Source organism: Thalia democratica, chromosome 1, assembly GCF_965202585.1.
Source record: "Thalia democratica chromosome 1, ktThaDemo2.hap1.1, whole genome shotgun sequence".
Lineage (NCBI taxonomy): Eukaryota > Metazoa > Chordata > Thaliacea > Salpida > Salpidae > Thalia > Thalia democratica.
The window spans coordinates 71898635-71921668 of NC_139165.1; the positions used below are offsets into that span (position 1 = coordinate 71898635).

The 23034-nt window shown below is 25.4% G+C and overlaps 1 protein-coding gene across 1 annotated transcript; it reads right to left on the reverse strand.

The window, feature by feature from the left end:
• Positions 1-1969: 1969 nt before the first annotated feature.
• On the reverse strand, positions 1970-21680 carry LOC145832515 (uncharacterized). Its single transcript, XM_082939836.1, has 19 exons — positions 21592-21680; positions 20387-20555; positions 19287-19367; positions 17947-18065; positions 17402-17539; positions 16432-16598; positions 15070-15290; positions 14599-14677; positions 14297-14539; positions 13237-13351; positions 12397-12615; positions 12093-12172; positions 11494-11527; positions 10431-10503; positions 9417-9783; positions 9057-9272; positions 7620-7796; positions 2557-2638; positions 1970-2348 (listed from the first exon to the last, which is right to left on the reverse strand). Exons 1-19 carry the CDS (start codon positions 21614-21616, stop codon positions 2335-2337), a joined length of 2619 nt encoding a protein of 872 aa, XP_082795962.1. The 5' UTR covers positions 21617-21680; the 3' UTR covers positions 1970-2334.
• Positions 21681-23034: the final 1354 nt, after the last annotated feature.

The following is a 23034-nucleotide window of genomic DNA, read 5'->3' on the forward strand; positions in this document are numbered from 1 at the left end:
TGACAGTATTTTATAAGCTTATTAGAACTGTTTTAAAAGTTTGTTAGCTACTTCTATATACAACTATAATTTGTACGTTTAAGAATACTTTTGAAAAAGACTTAATACCATAGTTTAGAGACTATTATACTTAAATAAAGAACCTTTTAATTCAGCTGCAAGTAAATAGCTAATAAACGAATTGTTAGTATAAATCATCTAAAGTTCTAAAAAAATTCTTTTGATTAGTACAGTAATCTTGCTGGCGAGTTTCTACTGCTACTTAAGTTCGCAACTTTAAAACGAAAAATATGTGTGCTTAAGACTCAATATTTTAATACTTTAACATGTAAAAATGCTTTTGTTTGATAATTAGTGATAACAATAACTCATAAAATTAAATAAATCAAAAATTTAAACGATCAGTACTAACTAATTACCACTCAAAATATATTCTACAAACGTTACTTTTGTACAGGCTATGAAAAAACTTTTTAAACTTGTTAAACTCAGAAGTAGTTGCCAAACAAACATATTATTTTAAATAAGTTCTTAATTAAATTGACTGCGGAGATTTTAGTTAAAAGTAGATTGCAACGTGGATATATTCTACATTTCAAACGTTAAGAATTATGGTTATCATATCACATATATATAGTTGCTGAATATTGTATTATAATTACAAAACACTTAACACACATATTCAACTTGAACTTTTCAAAATTCAGAATCTAAATACCATTGTGATATTAGTTACGATGAAATTATTGTGAGTTAAACTAAGTTGTTGAAAGTATATATAAAAAAAAGTTTTTGTTATTGTAATGTTTTAATTGTAAACTTCAAAGTTTTGTACTGTAAAATTATTCCGCTAGTTTTAACAGGGTTTAATTCTTGCTGTGAAAACATAAATCTATAAAAATGCTTGTGTGTCTTTCGATAACCGTTTATCATTTCATTTGAAAGCTTTTTTACAGAAAAATTATTACCTTAGGATATTAGATATCTAATTAAGCAGAGCACATCGTAAAATCAAAGCAGCAGTTTTTGTACGCAAACACTTTATTGAATTAAGACGATTCACTGCTCATAAAATATAAGCAGCTCTACAGAATCAATTTTCCAAAGTATCTGACTCCGTAGAGTTGTAAGTTCATGTTTTTTGAGCAGCGAAATGTTGTAAGCATACAAAAACAGTTGCTTTTTTTAGTATATCAATAATTAGTCATCGAAGTTTTTCTAAATTCATTATTATTTCGCTCAGTTTATACAAAACTTAGATATAAATAGATGCAAAAAATATATAATAAGTATAATAGTATAACAAATAACGTCTAATCTAATCAGTTTAACGTTTTTCAAACGAAATCGTATTTGGGAAACTTTTTTGAAAGTACATATTGCATTTGATGATTAAAACATTTATAGCCTGAAATTTTTGAAAATTCAAACAAAGCTGAGTTAGTGGTCTTTATAGTTTATTTTGTAAGCTGTATCAATTTTTTAATGAATAATGATTCCTAAAAGAAAAAGCTTAATTTTTGAGTCAGGTACTAATATTTTAGTATTAATGATACTACTATGAGATAATGTTTAGTCAGATAACTTTTGAATAGATGAAACATCATAATAATTTTTTATTATACATGAGATCTAAAAAAACAAGTAAACTAAATTTATTTGATAGATTGAAATATTTAAAACTCAAAGACTTTTAATTTCAGTTATCTTATTAACATTTTTAAAGTCGTAAAATTATTAGTTAGTAAAAAAATAAGTAACTTTTTTATGTAAGATAAAGTTTGAAAATTATGAATACTTTACTGAAGTCATTCAGGCTATAAAACTTTAGTACATAAAATTTAATTTAATTTTAACTACGTTGATTTTCTAGAGAATTATAAAATTTTTTATTTTTATTTTTGGACAAAGCTTAATCTGTGTAAATTAAAAAATTTAAAAACAAAGATTCAAAATAAAAACTGTGCAACATACGTTTACGTGCTTTGTCACTTAGAGGGGATGTAAGAAAAAAAATATTAAAAAAATGTTAATAGTAACTAATGTTAAACTATTACTTTAAAACTTGAGTTGGGACGGAACACAGCATTTAAAAATTTGGTGTAAAAATCTTAATTGGCAGAAAGTAACAGCTTAAAAAGGGAATGAAGATAAAAAATCAGATTGATTAATTCAGTAAAATTGATAATCCTCTAAAAGCTAAAAGTTTGGTCGTTTGCATAGTTTTAGCTTGAAGTTAGCAAACAAAAAGTGAAGAGCTTAAACGGTAGGAATGATTAAACAAAAAAAAAAAAGGTTGAAAATAACTGATGATGTGTAAAAATTACTCGGCTTCTATTTCACTGCACCTGCAAAATAATTAAAACTTTAAGAAAAAATAATAAAGTACAATTAAAACATGTTCTGGTCATACCTTATAAGCTTTTAAAGTATAGGTTAAAACATATCACATAATAAAAAAGTATCAATAAATACTGCTAAGGCAAGATGTTAGTGAAAGTGTAACTTTGAAAAAAACATTAACTCTATTATAAACTTGAGATATTTTAAACTTACTGGGTAACAATTTTTCTTCAATGTATCGAATTTTGTTGAGGTGTTCATATTTCAAACTTACATATTTGTTTATTAGGATAGCCTGTTAAAAGTTTTATCTAAACATAACAAGTGTAATTAGTTTTTCATAACTGTGGTTCTAAAGCATTTGTAAAACTGAATTAAGTTTGTCACTAAAAAAAATAATATGCAATTTAGATGAAATACATTTAATTAAATTAAACAAAAAATCTACTTTAGTCGTAGTTGAATTATACAAGTTTGTATAAAATACTTATATAGTTGTTTGTCTTAATTAAAAATTTTCCCTATTTATTGTAATAAATAGAGTAGTTAATTTGCAGCTGTTTATAGCTTCACACAAAAGACTTAAGTACCAAATAAAAGATAATTTAGTATAATTTACTTTCAAGTTTTTATTCAAGTTTCTTCTCATTTTTAAACTTTATTTAGCAGCTTTTTATGTTGGTTACAATAGCTCTTTTGATATTATATGATGTTTATCGTTATATACTAGGCTTTACAAAAATTTTTAATCCTTTTTTTTCATACTGTTTTACAATAATATGAATCTAAATAACATTTATACTTAGCTTCTGTAAAAATGTCATGTTAAAATAGTAATTTTGTAAATTTTATAAACATATCAAATTAACGAATCATTTATTTATTTTTACAGATATTAGTTCATCTATTAGTTTATTGTACCACATCATTTTATCATTTACTATCACAAATTTAAATACTTTCCAGAGCGTATTTTAAGTGTATTAACGAATATTTATCAAATATAGATTGGAAATTTATTTATAATAAATCAGAAAATTTACAGAAGTTTTATGATAAACTTGTTACCATTATTAATCTTGCAATCAAAAAATTTGTGCCCTTAAAAGAGAAAAAAAAAAAAATCTTTCTAATTTAAAAAAGCTACTGAAAGAAAAGCAAAAGCTATACAAAAAATGCAAGTTAGATCAGCAGATTGCTAAAAAATACAAGCTAGTTTCAAAAGCATACAAAAAGGCTGTAAAAAATTTCGACATACAACATTAAAAAAACTTTTGTCAAAATACAAATTCAAAATAGTTTTACTCTTTTGTAAAATCAAAACTAAATCTAGCACTTTCCTTTCCTCTTTTACTTAATGAAAACAATTTACCATTAACTTCTGACTTTGATAAAGCCTCTTGTTTTAAAAAATCATTCCAAAAAGTAATTAGTAAAGATTATGAAGATGAACATTTTAAACTTATTGATAAAATTTGTCCTGAAATGCAGGATTTTTTATTAGTAATAATGAAATAATTGAATCTGTAAATCGTTTAAAAGATAAAATACTTAGAACAGCAGAAAATATACCTTCATATTTTTAAAAAGAACTATTTGCTCTCTCATTTTTCCAATCTCATTAATTTTTAATTGCTCTTTAGCTATATCTTTCATACCAAAACAATGGAAAATATCTTATATTATACCTATATACAAAAAAGGAAACAGAAATAATCCATTAAAATCCATTTAATCTAGGGGTGGGCAACGTACGGCCCGCGGGCCGGATCCGGCCCCCGGAGTCAAAATGACTGGCCCCCAAACGTTTTTTAAATTTAAATGGAATCCGGCCCGCGGACAAAATCTATCCGGCCCGCGAGTGGATGATCCGGCCCGCTAGGCATTTTCAAAATTTATATGAAATCCTAAAAGCCCATGTAAATATCACAAGATTTGTACAAAACCTTTTTTAAATTATTTTCACAAGATAAACTGTAAGACTTTAACCTGAAAACGTTTTAAAAAATGGCTTTAAATTTTTTTAGTAATAAAAAAACTTTTTTGTTATAGTACCTTGTTCTGTTTTAAGTCAGTTGAATTAACTCTTTCTCAAGTTATTTAAAAAAATTGTTTGCTGAACTAACTTTGATGATCTGACCTATCATAATAATTTTCATATAAAATGATATGTAAAAAATTGATGTCTTTCCCAGATGTGTAGAGAGTTGTTCTTATAAGTGTTAAAAAAAGTAGATTTTAATAACATTGACACCTACTTTAAGTAAAACTGCTCAACTTTAAATTTTTGTAGAATATTCCAAGTTGAGACTACTGTTTGCACTCTTTTCTGCTATTGGTTTTAAATTAAGGAATTTTTGATTAATTAAATGGTTAAGTTTAATGATGACCAATTGAGGACAATATCTCATTAACTTTAAGTATGATTTGTTTATAAAATTTATTTGTGCACGTTTGTAATAACAGTTTACAATCTAACAAAATTTTGAATGAATCTTTGCAAGTTTTTTTAAATTAAAAGACAGTAGTTTAATATTGTAATGTTAGTTAACTTCTGAAAAATATTATTAATGTAGCCTCGAGCCAAGGATTACCAAAATTATATAATTTCGGAAAGAAATGGTTAAGAAATTTTAATGTTTAGGTTTGAAATATTAGGCTCGAGTAACTTTTAGTAAGTAAATTATTGTTTTTATAAAACTAACTAGTATTAATTCGGTCTAGAGTTGTAATGAATATAGAATTATGAGTACTTAATAAAAATTAACTTAAAATTTTGTACTTGAGAACCTTGGTAATTAACAATTTTAATCAAAATTTTAAAACACCAGATCAATTAGCATCCATCCGAATCCAAGTCTTTTGAAATTAGTTCGATTCGGATACGAAACCTTGTCTAACATTAGTATTAAGCCGGATCCGGATAAAATTTTTGAATAAAGATCCGAATCTAAAAAAGGATCCAACTGAATCCGGTAGATCAATTACTCGAAATGCTCCGGCCCGCTGAGGACTATTTTTTTGGATCCGGCCCGTCAATTATTTACGTTGCCCACCCCTAATTTAATCCATAAATCCAATTTCACTAACTAGTAGCTTTTGCAGATCTTTTGAAACTTTTAATTTCTTTTAAAATACTTAATTATCTTTTTTAAAATAACTTTATTTCTCCGAAACAAATTGGTTTTCTTCCTAAACGAACTTCCTGTATTCAATTATTGGATTGCTTTCATTCAAGGTTAGTATCTTTTTTTACAAATAAATCTATCAATGTAATTTATACAGACATTTAGAAAGCGTTTGACTCTGTCTCTCATTTAAAGTTGATTAAAACGTTTTCTCAATACAAAATTAATAAAAACCTAGTTTAACGGTGTAAAGAATTTCTTCAGGATAGAAAAAGAGTAGTTATCAGTAACACGTTCTCATAATCCTTACCAATTTTTAGTGGAGTTCCTCAAGGAAGGGTTATTGGCCCACTTTTATTTATAATTTACATAAATGATATAGCCTCAGAAGTTGATTCTAATAGCAACATTAAGCTTTTTGCAGACGACTCAAAAATATTTAGCCAATCTAACTCAGTTTTACACAAATCTTTAGATAAAATTTACCATTGGTTAAAAAAGATGTTTTAAATATTCACAGAAGTACACCTATTCCTACGTTTGACTTTAAAATAAACAATGTAATCTTACCTAAAACTGAAGTGTCTAATGACCTTAGAATTTTTATTTCAGGTAATTTAAAATGGAATATTTACCGTACTGCATCAATTTTATCTTTTCAAATTCTAAAAATCTTTATATCTGCGGATTTGGAAATTCTTAAAAAATTGTACCTAGTTTACATCCGTCAAAAGGTGGAATACAACACACCTTTATGGTCTCCATGTTCTATCTTTATTATTTAAGATCAATCTTTAATCGGTGCAACATTTCATATACGTCTTACATAGACAGACTAACAAAGCTTAATATAAAAACTTTAGAGTACAGAAGACTTGGATTTGATCTTATTACTTTTTTTTAAACTAATTAACAATGAAACTACTATTGATTCATAAACTATTTTTAAACCTTATAAAAATAATTACTCACTCAGAGGTAATAATAGAAAACATACATGCAAATATCATTTCAACAATGTTGGTTGGCAAAATTATTTTTTTAATCGTTCGGTAAAAATGTAAAACGAACTTCCAAATGAACTAGTATCTTGCAAAAATCTTGAACATTTTCGATTAAAATAAAAATAATTTGATTTAGATAAAATATTTACTAGTAAAATTTAAAAGTAATTAGCTTTGTTTATCTCTTTAACCATTTAGTTTGTGGTATCAAGTTTATTGGTAGTTTGATTTGTAAGCAACACCTTCCCCTTATAGATCTTAAGCACTTTTTTATTTTGATTTTTTAGCCGGTCTATTGTTAATGTGCATGGGGCTTTAGATTATAAAATTATTAGATGCACAATTGATTTGTAAGCTATATTTATAAATTGTCGCTACCACATATTTGAAGTAATTTTTAACTAAATTTGCCGTGGTAAAACTTTGAAAACATGATGAATAACGAATAATTGTTGAGATCAATACTCCACAAGATGAAAATTTCTATCTAAAGTTAAAAATAAATGCCGTTTTGAAATTTCTTGTTTGATGAAGAATGGTTGACATATATTTTCAAGATAGTTCCTAGAATTTCGAGCCAGGTTCTGAAAAATTTTGACAAGAGGTGCTTATCTCAAAAAATATTGTTTTGGAATACATAATTGGAAATTAATAGCTTTGGATTCGTTTGAATATTTTAGTTATAAAAGTTTGAGCTTTTTTCAGTTTAAGTTTAATGTTTATTTTAACACTGTAATTTGTTTTTTATTTTTATGTTAGTGTCTTTCAGTTTCAGTGGCTTAGGTTTTAATGCCTAGGTCCTTCGTTTGACAATAAACTTCAATAATAATAAAAACATTAAGAAATGATTGTTAGATATAAAAAACTGTTTTTCATTAATAAATATCGCAATGTTTTAATTTCAATTCTTTTTATTTTTCAAAATTCTTGCGTTTTTACAAATAACATCAAGCTCCATGATTTTTACCCGTCCTAACTAAACCCTATTTAAAAATTTAAAAATTACTCATATTAACAAACAGCAGTGTATAAAGTTTTTTAATCATAAATAAAGTAACATTTTAACTTAAATAAAACGAATAATAAATGCTTTACATTCTCCATTTAAATATACAAAAGAAAAACAATTACATGTAGATCTTACCAGTTTCTTTTTATTCGCACTTTTCTCAACCACCTGTTCGTCCGGGCAAACTTGCTGATTTTTCACCGTAGTGACGGCTTCGACCGTTCTGTCGACCATTTTCGTGGCAAGTTTGCGTGGCAAGGGCGGAAATGACGTCAGCACACTCATGATGCACATCAAAGTCCCGTGCTCAGGCTGAATTTTGAAAAAACAGAATATAAAAATAGCATGGCAAAATTTCATCATATTTAATATCAATTTAATTTGCCCTTTTATATAGTTAACTTACTGATTTTTAATTTAATCAAAGTATATTTCTTTCAAAAGGTTATGTCAGTTTAACTTAATATATAATTTTTTTACTTAAAAAATATAAGAGTTCAAAGGAAAAAGCTAAATAAAGAAAAAATTCTAAATTAGTTTTTTAATATATTTTTACTAATGAAATAAAGGCTATGGGGGGTTCGATTATTTTTACGAAAATTAAAATAGGTCCTTATTTGAAAACTCAAATTATACAATATTAAAAGTTTTTGTAGAATCATAAAAAATAAACAACTTTCGAAATATAGTCAGTTTAGTAAAAACTTTCCGATACTAACGTATGGAGAACCAATTTTTAATTTCCGCTTTTATAAGAATTAGAAAAAAAAACTAAAAATATATCATCTCTTTTATTTCTTAAGCAATTAACCTCAGATTTCCTGGAAATTTTCCTTGCCATCAAAAAAAAAAAAAAAAAAACGTATTGTAACGATTAAAAACATTACAAAAATAAGCATTTTATGTCCAAAAGTGAAACAATAATTAAATATTTTCTAAAGAAAGTATATATTTCTTCTTAGAAAAAAAAGTCCTATTACACGAGTACTTTTTATCAAGCCAAGATTAGAATGAAAAAATTTGAGAAAGGTTGGTTAAAAATTTTGGGAAAAATATTTATTATACAATTTTTTTTTGCCTTTCAAATTAGTTTCTTCCATAAGGAATATACTGAACTCTTCGGCTTTGTACCTTTATACCTCATAACCTATCATAATTTAAAAAATCTCATAATTTAAAATTTCAAAAGATCAAAAAGTAACCGCTGGCTAAGCTAAAGATATTTAAAATAAATGCATTACTCCTTTTCTATTGCCTTAAATATAACAGTTTCTAACAGAGAGAATTTGAATATTCGTTATCCTTGTTTAGTTAATTAGAGCTCTTATGTTATGTTTAATTGTTGATTTAGAACTTTGATTACTTTTTTGTTATGTGTTTTGCTTGATTAAATAATTTCTGATGCAATTATAAGGCTATATAAGTTAAATATTTTCTTTATTTTGTAACAATTGTAACACACCGAAGAAAATTCTTGAAATATATTTGTTTTTGTGAAAGACCTTGTTTGTTTTTATAAAACAATAAATAGTAATAATTTTTGTTTTAAACAAATGTGGAAAAAACAACAACCTTCCCTAATTTTTTCAGGGCGTCTTCAAATTCTTCGTAGCGAGAAAATTCTATGCCACAAAGTTGCTGCAAACCGACATTTGACACGACCGGTTCCCTAAGGTGTTCGACCCACGACCACATGAGACAGGTCAGCACGCGGGAATCGGTCACCTTGGACAGCTGCGACCAGTTTTCGGAGGAATGGTCCTTGAGCATGCGTTGAAACCGGTACACCTAAGTTTTGTGTTAGAACTTGAGATTTAAAAAAGTTTCTTTGATAAACTTTAACTAATTTATTTAAAACTTATTACTGAGAAAAAATAAGCCAAGTAAAATAATAGTAGAAAAACGTTATCAAATTATTGAAAAACAACCAACTTTTTCCCACATGTACTCATCATCTTCGAGTTTGTAAGCGAGCGCGCGGGCGACCGCTAAAAAATTTCCGCTAGACGGCACCACGGAGTTTTCCCCGGGAAAAGTACAGTTGAGGGTACTCCCCCACTTTGAGCTGTCATCCGGCACCTTTTTTATTTCTGCCGGAGGTAGAGTCTTATTCACGTCATCCGAACTTTCTTCCCTCATATTTTCTTCTACTTCAATCTCCTCCACATTGTCTTCCTTTTCTTGTGTTATGACGTCACAGTGAACTTGCGGAGGAGAAGTTATGTAAACGTCGTGGCTTTCGACTTCAAAGTCGTTTTCGTTTATGTCCAAGTTTTGGGCTTTCGTTATTCTCTCACCCCTTTATTGTTTGATGTTTTAGTTGTGAATATAAAATGTTAAAAGTTTACGTAATATTAAGGAAGATATAAAACAAAATTTAGTTTAATTTTATTTATAATTTTAACTTGGTAATTAATATATATTTTTTTAATAAACAAAAAAAGCTAAGTAAAACTTCTACTAAAATTATTCATGAAAGCTTGTTAACGCATTAAAATAATGTTTACATTTATTTTTTAAATTAAAAGTTGAAAATAGTTTTAAGCGTGTTCAAGGCTTTTCAATTAAAAAATAATGAAACAAAAGTACGTTGTATTAGAACTCAAAAAGTTAGTTTATACAACCTTTATTTATTATATCTTTAATTAAGGAGAAAATAATTTTGTTTACACTTAAAGTAAAGGACTTTACAGTGAAGATTTATTGTTATATTTTCTGCTGTAACAATAGCTTTGGTCAAAAAAGATGAGCTTTTATTTTATTATTTATTTTCTTTTTAAACACAGTAAAGAATTTTTGAAAATAATAAACTGTTTTTATGAACTAAATAAAAGACTTAATAGCCGATGAATGAAAAACACTATTTAGTGTATTAGTTTTTAAATTCCCTACTAAACTCTAACAATAGACAATTTAGCATCAATATATATATTTCAATATACAAACCTATACATGAGTGGAGTCACTCTGCCTTGACAGCTACCATTTGATGCTTTCAAATGAGTATGTTCGTTTCTATCTGTATATATCAAAGTTAAATTAATATTAATTTTTTTTTTGAACATGTACATAAAGTGCTTCTAAATTATAAAATTCATATTAAAAAAAAGTTTGCTTTTAAATATAAATTTCATTATATTTCTTGTTAGTATCTAAGTGATTTTTAGTTTCTTTAAGTGTGAACTTATAAGTTTTGGTTGATATTTTTTTGCTTATTACAGCAAGAAAAAACTGGGGTTAATTCATTTCTTTAAATTTTTAGATATAAATGTTCCTTTATATCAAAACTTTAAAAAAAAGTTTTAAAAGTTTCACAAAAATCGCAGCTATGAAATTGCAGTTCAGACTTATAGTTTAAATTTATGCATTCATTAATAATATATGCCATTGAAAAGAAATTCAAGATTGTCTGCTGTACTATTATAACTTCTCAAAAGTAAATCTTATCTAAGATTTAATTTTTAATAAAACAGCATAAGTAAAGAAAAAAAAAAGAAGTTGCGTTGGTAAACAAATACAAAGTATATAATTTCTATTTATAGATGTACAAGTAATTATAAGTAGAAACACGTGTGTGATCAATAAACCCTTAAAAAGAGTTGTAACTACTTGGAAGGCAAACAAAGGCGTGCTACATTTTAATAACAACAAATTTTATGAGAAACCAGCACTAAATAAGCCAAGAAAAGCTTATTAATGGATTTTTACAAGTTGGCAATAAACAAAACAGCTTTTTTGGTTAGCTATTACCAATTTGCAAGATAAATACACATGAAGAAGTATTTAGTGTAAAAACTATAAGTAGAATAACACATAAATTAAACCGTTATCAATAGCAATCGATAACAGACTAAAAAATATGTGCTATTTAAAAAACAAAGCTATTGTTATTATAATGAAGCATAAAAGATTTGAAACTTACACTACAGTGTATTAACTAGCTCAATATACTTTTTTTTACTTTTAACTGAAATCTAGGTTTTATTCAGAAATATACAACAAAACTCACTTAAATCTCCAGAAATATTTCCACTTTGACTTTCCTAAAATAAATTTATAAGTTTAAAATATAGTAATATTGCGTGGCATCAACATTTTATTTAGAGCAACCTAAATAAAAATCTATTTATTTAAACAAGATATACTTATGATTTTAAATATACGCTAAAGTACAGTACATTATAAAATCAATATGATCGATTTTTATTTTGTCATACAAAGAAACTTAAAACTTAAACAAATAATAAATTGTTACTGTAAGTGAAAATGCATTTAATGGAATATCAATAAACCCATTTGAAAGTTATTATTAAAGTTATTTAAAAAAAGAAAAAAATTAAGCTAAGTATATTTGACAAGGTTTTAAAAATGAGAATTATTTTATAATTTTTTAAAAATGGCTTATGTTGTAATATTGTGAATTAATAACAAAGTCTAAGTAAGAGTTAAGGTAAAGGTTTAATTAGCTTTATTTAAAACTAATTTATAATAGCAAATTTGGTTTAAATTTAAAATTAACATGAAATAAATATGCTTAAGATAAGTATGTATCTTTTATATTACTTTTACGATGAGAAATACTTTTGAAACAAATATAAGTTTATTTACTTTTAAAACCATATCGGTATTGTCTTGATTTTTTACACTGTCTAATTCAATAACTTGCTCAAATTCCATAAGTTCATCGTCTGAAAAAATATTTTATATGCATGAAATAACAATAAACTGTGAGGTTGTTAGTCAAATATTGCTTTACCTAAAACAGTAAAAAATTCTAATAGCGTTTCTTTATAAACCTTCACTTTAAAAAATATCTGTTTTTTCTAAACTAAACTAAAAACTATATTATAGATGCTTATAATTTAAATAACTTTACAACGATTAAAAAATGTGAAAATATTTAAGTAAACACCTTCAACGAGCATAATTACGGGCTGATCACACTTTATTAGATTAGTGGTTTCGTTTTCCTTACAGTCACCCTCAAACTTGCCATCGTTATGAAAAATTTCGTCTGTAGAACTTTGATGATTTTTTTGATTTAAAACAGCATCGTCTTCGATTTTTGCGATGCTGATTTTTGCATCATCAACGTTTACATCGATTACAAGGTGGTCGCAAGAATTGTTATCTATTAATGGTGGGTGTCATAAAACGATGTAATGACGTTTGCTAGTGTATTTAAAAACGAAGACACACTAAAGAATAACAGTTAGTTGTTATCAAATCTTAACATAAATTTTGAAAACGCATTTTACATATAGACTAAATTGAAAAGTTATTTACTAAGTTGTTAAAATTAAAGTTATGTTTTTTACGTTAATGTTATGTTGATGTAAAAAATTATAGAAAAAAAAGATATGTAACGATTGTTTAGTAATTTAAATTTAATTAATTAAATAATTAAAAAAAAACTAAGTAGTTTTAAGTCGAAAAATGCTTAAGTGTTAAAAACAAGTTCTTATCAACAAATGTTATTTAAAAACAAAAAGCAAAAAAAAAACTAAACATTGAAACAGATTCAACTATTGGAGATTAGACAAAACAAAAAAAAAACTAGTATGTAATACCCACTAAAAAGTTAAGAATAGTTTTACAAAATGTCTTCGTTAAAACATTTCAAAAAAAAAAATTAGCAACTATAAAAAGTTTAAATTAAACATGTTGTTAAACAAAAAAAAAAAACTCAAATTAACTGTAAAAAAAAAATATAATACAAAATTTAACAAATGTTTTATGAATTAAAAAAAACTTTGTATTGAAGTAGGTGCTGTTGTATTGGTATTGTTTGGTAATAGTAGGCTCCCATTATCATTAATAATCTCATCTGAACTAGTTTGTAAGTTCCTTTCTGAAGCTAGTTCTCCCTTTTGATTTTTTAATGATAAAAAAAGTAACACAAGTATATTTAAATTGGGCGACTAAATCATAGCTTTTACAAAAAAAGTTTAATAATTTAACAATGATTTTTTTGGAGTTTCAATACTCCAAAATATTGTTTTAATAAAATAATTACCTTAAATACAGCTCTTAAGGATAAAAGAAAAATTATGTGGAACCAGATTTATGATAATTAAATCAAAACCAAACACACCCTATAAAATATAAAGAAGTAATTGAAAAAACTACTACTAAAAAAAATTCAAATACTAAACACTTAAAATGTCTATTTAGTCAATATAATTTTTATAATGTATTAAACTATATGTTTTAACTAGTATTGTTTTTATTTTTTGAAAAGTGTTACATAAATAAGTAGAAAAAAAGGTAACTAACTTAATTAGATATATTTTAGGAACTGAATAGAAGTTCGAATAAAAAAAAAAAATGTTTGTTAGAATTTTACGTATATATCTAAACATTAAAATTTTTATGTTGCAAAATAATAAAATTACTTTCGTTTTCTTACTTACTTCAAAAAATTCATGTTTTTTTGAGCATTTATAAGTTTCTAATCAAGATCAACATTTAACATTGTATATGTTTAATAGTTTACTTATCAATTAGTTTACTATAAATATTTTAATTTTTACAAAGTTTAAAAAAAAAAATAACTAGTTTGCAGTAACTTTCTTAAATTAAAAAAATGTTGTACTGAGAAACTATATAAAGTACAATACACAGATAAGCCAGCTACTTCAATTAAAACAGTCTTTTCATTAAAAAAATTACTAGTTGACAAAAATGCGATTTAAACTCTTTTAAACTAAACAAAAACAAAATGTACCAAAGCTATCAACGTATTTTGGTTTAAAAGCCATCAATAAGTTTAGTCAACCAAAACATCATTACAGTACATAAACAACAATCACCTCAGCTGCACCGGACAGTTGCTTTTTGCCACTGTTGTTGTGGTTGTTAGCGTTTCTCCAGTTTTTATTCTCCAGTATTTCATCTTCGATCAACCTCAGCTCATCATCACCGATCACCTCGTTGCTGGCATCAGCTGCGTTTTCACCTTCAGCATTCGTTGACTCGTGTTTTATTTCAACGTCGAATGGAATGCTTTCACCGTCAGGAGTGTTATCAGGTGGGCTGGTGATTTGAACGACTTCCTAAAAGTTAATGCGGTTAGAAACTTCGTTTACTGATTATGTTGAATAACAAACTTTACCATTTCAGTTTTGGAAGCGTTTGTTTCGTCGGCTTCTAAACTGACGTTTGATGTTGAAAGTAGATCTAAAGTATTGCACCTGTAAAATGACAACAAAAAAATTAAGAACTAATTAGAATAACAAACTGACATAAACTATATCATAATTAAAAATAATACAATTGTCATAGGTTAATAATAATTGAAAACTTGATGTTAAGTTGAAAGCTTAAATCTAAGTACATGTATCATAAAATAAAAGAAAATAATGTTACTAAAAAACTTAATGTTAAGTATCATACAGTTTAAAACAAAAACATGTTTTAAAATCTTTTTGTACTACTTTAAAATTGTTAAAATACGTTTAGTTGAATTACTTGTTGGTAAAACCTGAACTGACCTTTTCAAGAAAAATAAAACTTCAAAATAAATAGAACATAGGTACATCAGTTTAGTCATAAGAAAAAACACATTATATATTTAAAAATCAACCTTTTTAACGGTATATTTGTCCAAATTTCCTGCTTATCATAAGTTTGGTCATAATTAGAATTTGCAATCTGAATACCTTCTATCAGCTCAGTTAGCCTTTTGATTACAAAAGAGATTATTTTTGGTACAAATTTGAGTTTTCTCGATTCGTACCCATGCAACAACAGACGCTGCCTGGCTAAAAACTGTTGCAAAGTGAATCTTCTTGAATTTGGCACAACCTTTAAAACAATAGCTTAATTTATAAAAAAAAGTTTATATATTTGGAATCTAAAAAATATCATGTAAGTTTAAAGCAACTTTTGTCATGTTTTTACAATAAGAAAACCTTTGATATATCTTTGTATAGTTATATTTGTCTATAAAAAAAGAGTTATATCAGTTAAAATTCACTAAGTGTAAATAATTAATTGATAATATAACAGTCTTGAAAAGGAAACTTTAGCTAAAAAAGATTGCTTCAATTACTATAAAACGTATAAGTTTAAAACCTCCCACATAAATGGATCATCAAAAAAAGCTAAAATATTAATGAAACAATTGTATGTGGATAAACAAAACTGTATATTTTAAAAATTCATGAAAAAATAAATAAGGTCAACTTTGCTTACTATTTTTAGTAAAAGTTAAGCTTTTTTACAAGTAGTTTCAACTCAATTTAAAACAGTGTTTACAGAGGTCAGCATAATAAATTTGTTTTGAATACAAAATAACAGTTGTTTAATACTTATAATGTGTACCTATGCCTCTACGCATAATATACTTTTTTCGAAGTACATTGATTAGATAAACATTGGGATTAACAATTTAAAAGTTTTAATCAAACTTAAATAAGTAGTTAAAAATCACCTAGTCGTAAAAATTTTGAAAAGTGTACAAAACAAAAGTACAACAAAAAAATCATGTCAAACTATAGATACTAAAAATGGGTGCACAACAATTCAAATTCTGACAATTCTTATTCCTACAATAAGAATTTTGTAAGTTCTTGGTTATTGTTAAATTTTTTCTATTGATGATTATTTTTTCAAAAAATCTTTTACTATCATAAACCTACATGGGCATTTTTTACTCTATTTTGAAATAAGGAAAAGAGAAGTTTCAAAACTTATTAATTATAGCTATTTTTAGTAATCATAAATTTTCTACAAAAAAAAAAAACTTTTTTAATCCTCATAAATTTATTAGTTAGATCTACATGAAAATTAATGTACATAAAAAAATATAAATAACATTTAACGATGTGGTCCCTAAAAAGGTTCTATAATAATTTGAATTATCTTAGTCTTATTTATCATAATTAATTGAAAGTTCATTATTAATTTTAATAGTCATCTAACCCCATATAACGCGTGTACTTACTTGTGGGAAGATAGTTCTGAAAGGTGAGAGGAATGAGTAGAACTGATGGATGCAGTTTATTTGACCCCTGGTTTGTATTGAATTCGGTCTTTTTGATCTGACAAGGTTGATCGCACTGGCAGGGCTCATGCACCGTGAGTAAACCAAGTAGCAAGATATTAGAACTCCTGTTATTTGTTTTTTTTTCTTGAATAAATTTAATTTGAGTATACAATTAAGGCTATGAGGGGTAATTGTTTCTTTTTATAGGTTAGTTTAATTTTGTACAATAATAACTAAAATTTTTACCGTGTTTAAAATTCAAACGAGTTTTTATACAGAAGTCATCAAATTTAAATAGTTCATAAGGTTCTTAATAGAAGGCGACAATTAAAAAGTCTATTTCAATAAAAATTTATTTCCTTCAACAGTTTTAAAGCAATGTTGATCAAATTTGCTTCGTATGATATTTTATAGATTATAAGCAACTTGTAAGAATCAGAGCTTTTAATTTCTACTTTTTTAAATTAATAAAAAATAATTGGTCATAAAGGTTTTTTTCAAAATTGGGCTGTCTACAAATTGTTTGTCATATTGCAAAAAAATCCTGAAAGTTTGAAGTAGTTCTAAACTAAGTAAAACAAACCCAAAAATCTGAGAAAATTGTTGATGAAAAATTTTCTTCAAAAAATTTATATCAGAAACATTAAAAAAACTAATTATATTTCAAAATTTCTATAAAAATTATCTAACAATTTATACTTGAAGCTTTTTAATCTTTATTGAAAATTTTTGAAGCCCTATGGCCTTAATTATGTGTAAGCCTTTTATTATGTGTTTTTAAAAAACTAAACAAAGTAAAAGAAACCTTAAACAAAAACTTAAACTTTTATCAGTTTTAATAGCTTTTGATAATCTAGTTAGTTTGTATAAACTATTTAATCTAAGTTTCGAAAAAACTTACAAAATGATGAAATTTCATATGACTAACCAGTTCTACCAAGCCCAGCATGACAATGAACAGCAACTTTACCTTCAGATATTGCAAATGACATAACTTTCACCATATCCAGTAATTTGCCCATCTTCGCAGTTCCATAGTCTTTGATTATAAAGTTGTAGAAGAAAACTGCAAATATGTAAGATTTTCAATATAAACAACTTTATAACCATAAAAATTAAGGTTTCATTCAAGTATAACAGACTTACTTTGTTATGTAATCAGCTTTTTGATTTGACTTATTAGTTTTTTAAATTTTATTAAACAAATAATTTGTTTTGAACTAGCTATGTTTAAAAATCGCTGAGGAGTTTAAACTTTAAAAGTAAATAACAATAAAAAAAAAATTTTAGGACGCTTAAGCAATATCTACCACTAACATTTATTTCAACTAAGAAACATTAGAAATACCAGCTTAATACTTTGCATTAAAATTGTACACATTTAAAAGCTAAAGTAATAAAAATATATAATGGAAATAAAGGGTCCAGTTAAATTCAAAAACAAGAGGAATAACAAAAAAAGATAAAACAAACTGTCGTTGTCCATGAAATGTTGTGGCAGATAAGTGAACAAACTGTCTTTCTCCAAGCCAGGTCCACAACTGGCATGTTCTCCTGGCCTTTGCAGATTTATGATTGAGCAAATATTGTTTCTGTTCATTTGTTAATAATTTTTATTGTAAGTTCTTAGGAAAAAAGTAGGCTTAAATGCGGTCTGTTTGTATTTACAATCTATTGCAACTTAATATTAGTTTGTTATACAGAATGTAAAAATTTTAGTATATTTTCGGAATACAAAAGAAAACGATAACTAATTTGAAAATACTAATAAAAAAAATTGTCTTAAATAGTCTATAAGAACTTTAATAGATAAGTAAGTATTTTAGATATAGTAATTATTTTGAAACAAAATATTTATGATTAACAACTTTAATCTCAGATTGTCTAAAACAAATAGAACTAAGATATTTAAAATAAGCAAACTATTTTTATTTTGTTAATGAATAAAAAAAAAGGGGTAAAAGTTATTCTAAATAAATTAAAATAACTATTTAAAAAGTTGTTAAAATTATAACAATCATTCTAAAATAAGGGGAACTTAGAGTCGTTTTTCTTGAATCAAAAACCTCAAAGCACAATAATTTCTTTGTTCTTAAAGTAACTTTTTTACAAAATTTAATAAACAAATGATAGAACTAAAATAAAGTTTTTTTTTTTTGAGTTCGGGTTTATTAGGTCAGTGCTAGAGCCCATAGAAAAAATGGGAACTTTAGGCTTTTTTTAGTCCTCGAGCATATCTCAAAAAAACATATACTTTTTAACTAATTGGTCAGTGTCTTAAATTTCTATATAAACTTAATATTTTTTTGAGATATAAATAATTTTTAGTTTTTTCACTTTTAGTCTTTAATTATGGTCATCTTGTTTTGTCAAAAAAATAAAATCTAAATTAACTGACAGATAAAGATATTTTTGATAAACATAAAAACAAACAGCTTATTTTAACCTTTATTCAAAAATGGTGCAGGAACTAAGAAACTAAACAAGGTTCTACAAATGTTTTATTATTATAAAAAAATATTTTATAGTATAGTGATCTAAACTTAAAAGTGAGTTAATTTTACTGACTGTAATATCCTTTTTGAGAACATTTATTTAAAAACGTGAATTTTAAATAACTTATTCTTTATTTACTTACTCAAAGTTTTATATTAAAAAACATATGATATAAAACGAAGTAAATACTAATGAATCAAATACTTTAAAACAAGTAAAAATATAGTACACTACTGAAAGATAAATATCCTTTAGGAAACTTAATTTATTAAGAATAATAAGCTAATAAACTTGTTTATGAAAATTAGTTTATAAACCTTTTAAATTGTTGGATAATATTATACTTTTCTATTGACATGGTAGAAGGCCTAGCCATTGCTAAAACACTCGGAAGGACCCTAAAAGTTTTTGAAATTTAATCAGCATACTTTTAATAACTTATAAAATTTAACTTATTAAGAATAACTTCTTAATTCTCCTCTAGAAGTTAGGATCTTTGTAAGTTGTTTTCAAAAAATCTAAACGTTTAATACTTTTAATAACATCATAAAACTAAGTTTAAAACTCAATTACTTAAGGTAGCATAACATTTATAAAATTATTTTAAATTTTGTAATTATTAAATTAATAAGATGCTGTTTTTAAGCTAAAGTGTAGAACTGCTATAACATACTGAGGCACTGCTTGATAAATTTAACGAACCATTTAAAAATTAAAACCAAATACAAGAAGACAGCAATCTTATTTTTGTTATAAACTATAATAACACATAAGTTGCAGAAAATGTGTTAAACAAATTGCAAATCAAAAACATTTTAAAAGAAAATAAAACAATGCTTAATTGTATTTTAAGCTTTTACTTTATATAAAGAAATTAAAAAGCGCTAAATTTTTGAAATATTTACAGAAAAAGTTTAATGTTAAATAAAATTAATAAACTTTAAATTTACTAGAAAAACTAATCTAAGGACGTTTAAGTTGTAAAAGTTTATTTAGTTACATGAAATATATCTTATTTTTTAGTTTTTGTTTAGTAATTTAATTTTTTTTTCTTGTTTATCAAAAAAAAAAACTATTGTAAAACTTGATATTAGATATATTCCACTAAAAAACGGTTTTTGTACTAAATATTTTTTTAAGTTTGATAATTACATACTTATTTAAAACAAAACAAAAAAAAATACTGTACTGAAACTGCCCTAGACAAAAATACAATTTTATTTAACTTAATCTTACAGTATTTTAATCTTACAGTATCAAACTTGATTTTCCTGAAAATGTAACAGAAAAGCAGTTACAAAAATGAAAATAATAATTCAACAACTCTCATTCTTTATGTCATTACAAGATTCAAACTTTTAAGAAAAGAAAATATAACTTTAGGCATAATATTAATTATAACTTTATTAATACAAACCATGAAGAATAGACTCCATTTATTGCTTGCTGATTTGCACTCCATCTGTTTGGATTTTCCCATTTACAATTTTTACCACCACATGCCACAGAGCACTGCACTTGAGCAGGGATTACATGTCTTATTTTTTCACCAAATTTTGTATATGTTGCTTCAGGTTTATGTTCATCTAAACAAAAACAGTTTATCATATTTTCTTACATATATTTAGCTTAAGTTAAAACATTTAGTTTAGGGTCTATATTTTTTACAAGTTGGTCATATTTTGTAGACGTTTATTGTAGGTATTGGAAACTTTTAACTACTTAAAAAACTCAAAGTACTAGCAATCTTTCAAAGTATAAGCGACCAAAGTTGGTGAGCTCAATGAGTTCCTAATGGAATGGGCATACAGACTATTTCACTACAAAACTATGTTTTCCTTCATTATAAAACTAATTTTCTTCAAATTTTCATAGTAAGTCCATTGCTATTATTAAAATCTTTATAATGTTGAATTTTATTACTTTTTATAAATAAAATCAAAAATAAACACTCATTTTTTTGCTTTTTTATTTAAATTTTTATCATTAAAAAATTTTCATCATTAAAAGTCATTGAAACTATGTGAGAAATGCTTCCTGGAAATTTGAGGTCTCTGACTCAAAAAAATAAAAAAGAAAATGATAGAATTTTAGTGATTTTTAGATATCTGAAAAATTGGCAATGAAAAAACTTTGGTCCATATGTTGTATCAGAAACTTTTATAAAAATATTTATATCTGAAAAAAAATTTTTAACCAGTATTTATTTCGGCCATAATCAGCAAATTTTAGATGCTTCGCGCCATCAACAATAAATACTAAATTTCACCATCGAATCGTAGGTTGTCTCAGATGCTTTTGTTTTTGATCGTGTGGTAAAATTGAATATTTATTAAATTCTAATTAAAGTATATATACTCTATAAAAACTTAAAAAAAATATTTTGAACACTGGTTTTCAACCTTCCAACGCTTAACTCAGAGAGTTTTCAAAGGGACCCCTTAGCCATCAGGCCACACAGACTGACTTATAGTTTATAATATAATCTTTCATATATTAACAAATGTTTAATTTTGTCAAAAAAAACCTAACCCCTCTATGTCTTTAATTTGTTTTTCTACTAAATAAAACAAAAATTCAAATTACTTTGATAAAGTAAGAAACAAAAAGTATTAAACTTACCTTTCACATTTTTTATTTCGTCCATTAACTTTAGTGCATTAGCTTTATGTTTCCAAAGACTTATTTAGTTTTTTAATCAAGAAAATCTTTAACAGATAAACATTCATATTAATTCAAAAAATAGTTGAAAAAAAAAGGTAAGCTATGCGTTTATTGAATTTTTAAATTTACCGAATTTTAACTGGATTTTTCTCAAGAGCAACATAAAACTTTTACAATTAGTAAAAAGCAACTTTAAGCTAGTTAAAAACTTGCAAAATCTAAAAAAACATTTCTACTTCCTCCCCTTTATTTTTATCTGTTTAACATAATTAATTTTAAATAAGTTTTTAAAAACAAACCTAAGTCACACATAACTTATAAACTTACAATTAAAACCTTACCTTATTGTTTTGTAAAAAAAAGTTTAAAAACAGTCAACTATAATAATCAAAAAAGTGTTGTAGATCACAAAGTTACTTTTTTCTTTGACTAGTTTATATTTTATTTATCTTATAATTATAAACTTGTCAAAGTTATTTCCAAAATCTATGGTGTGAGGCTCGATGACCAAAAGGTCATTCTCCACACCAATCCATTGACCATAGTTATGAGTGTTCACATTTTTATTTCTCCATAAAAATTCTTTAAACTAAAACAAACAATCTATTGTGTTTTTACTCTTTGAACTAAATATTCTATTTTTTATACATCTTAATAAAGTCTCTTTGCAAGAAAAAATCAAAAAAAAAAATTAATACAAGATATAACTATAAAAAGATCTTGATTCTAATATATGCCCCAAATCAAGTTTAAATATGTAAGTAAAAGCAGCAAGCATTCCAATCATGCTTTAAAACATAAAGGCACATGTTTAAAAAGAGTTTTGGCATCATAACAACTAAATGATTTAGCTCAACATTCAAAAACCTATTACCACAATATTTAAATTAGATTTAAAAGCTTACAAGTTTGAAATCGACAAACTTGACTTGATTAGTTTTACAAAAATAAAGATGGTCCAAACTAATGTTTATTTCACTTTAATCTTTACTAGTTATAATACGAGTAAAGTACAAAACTTTTTGTGAAATCTTCCTTTCATAAATCATAATTATCTGTCAGATAACATAGATATAAAAAAATCAAGCATTTCAAACAAGACTGTATAAATTTGTTGGTACACGACAATAAAAAAAGTTTACAAGTATACTTTAAAAAATCAATATTTGTACATTGTAAACTGTTTTATTTTAACAAAAGAGTTTTAAAAACATCGATAAAGAAACATGTAAAGCACGCTTATTTTAAAGCTTAATAAAGTTTAAAATCCTTTTTTTAATAAACTCGAACACTATAATTTATTGAATGATAGAAAAAAAAACGCTCAAATTGTTTGTTCATAAACCTGGTGCACGAAGAACCTTACGCCGTAAGGCTTACGGTTATGGAGTCGCACACCAC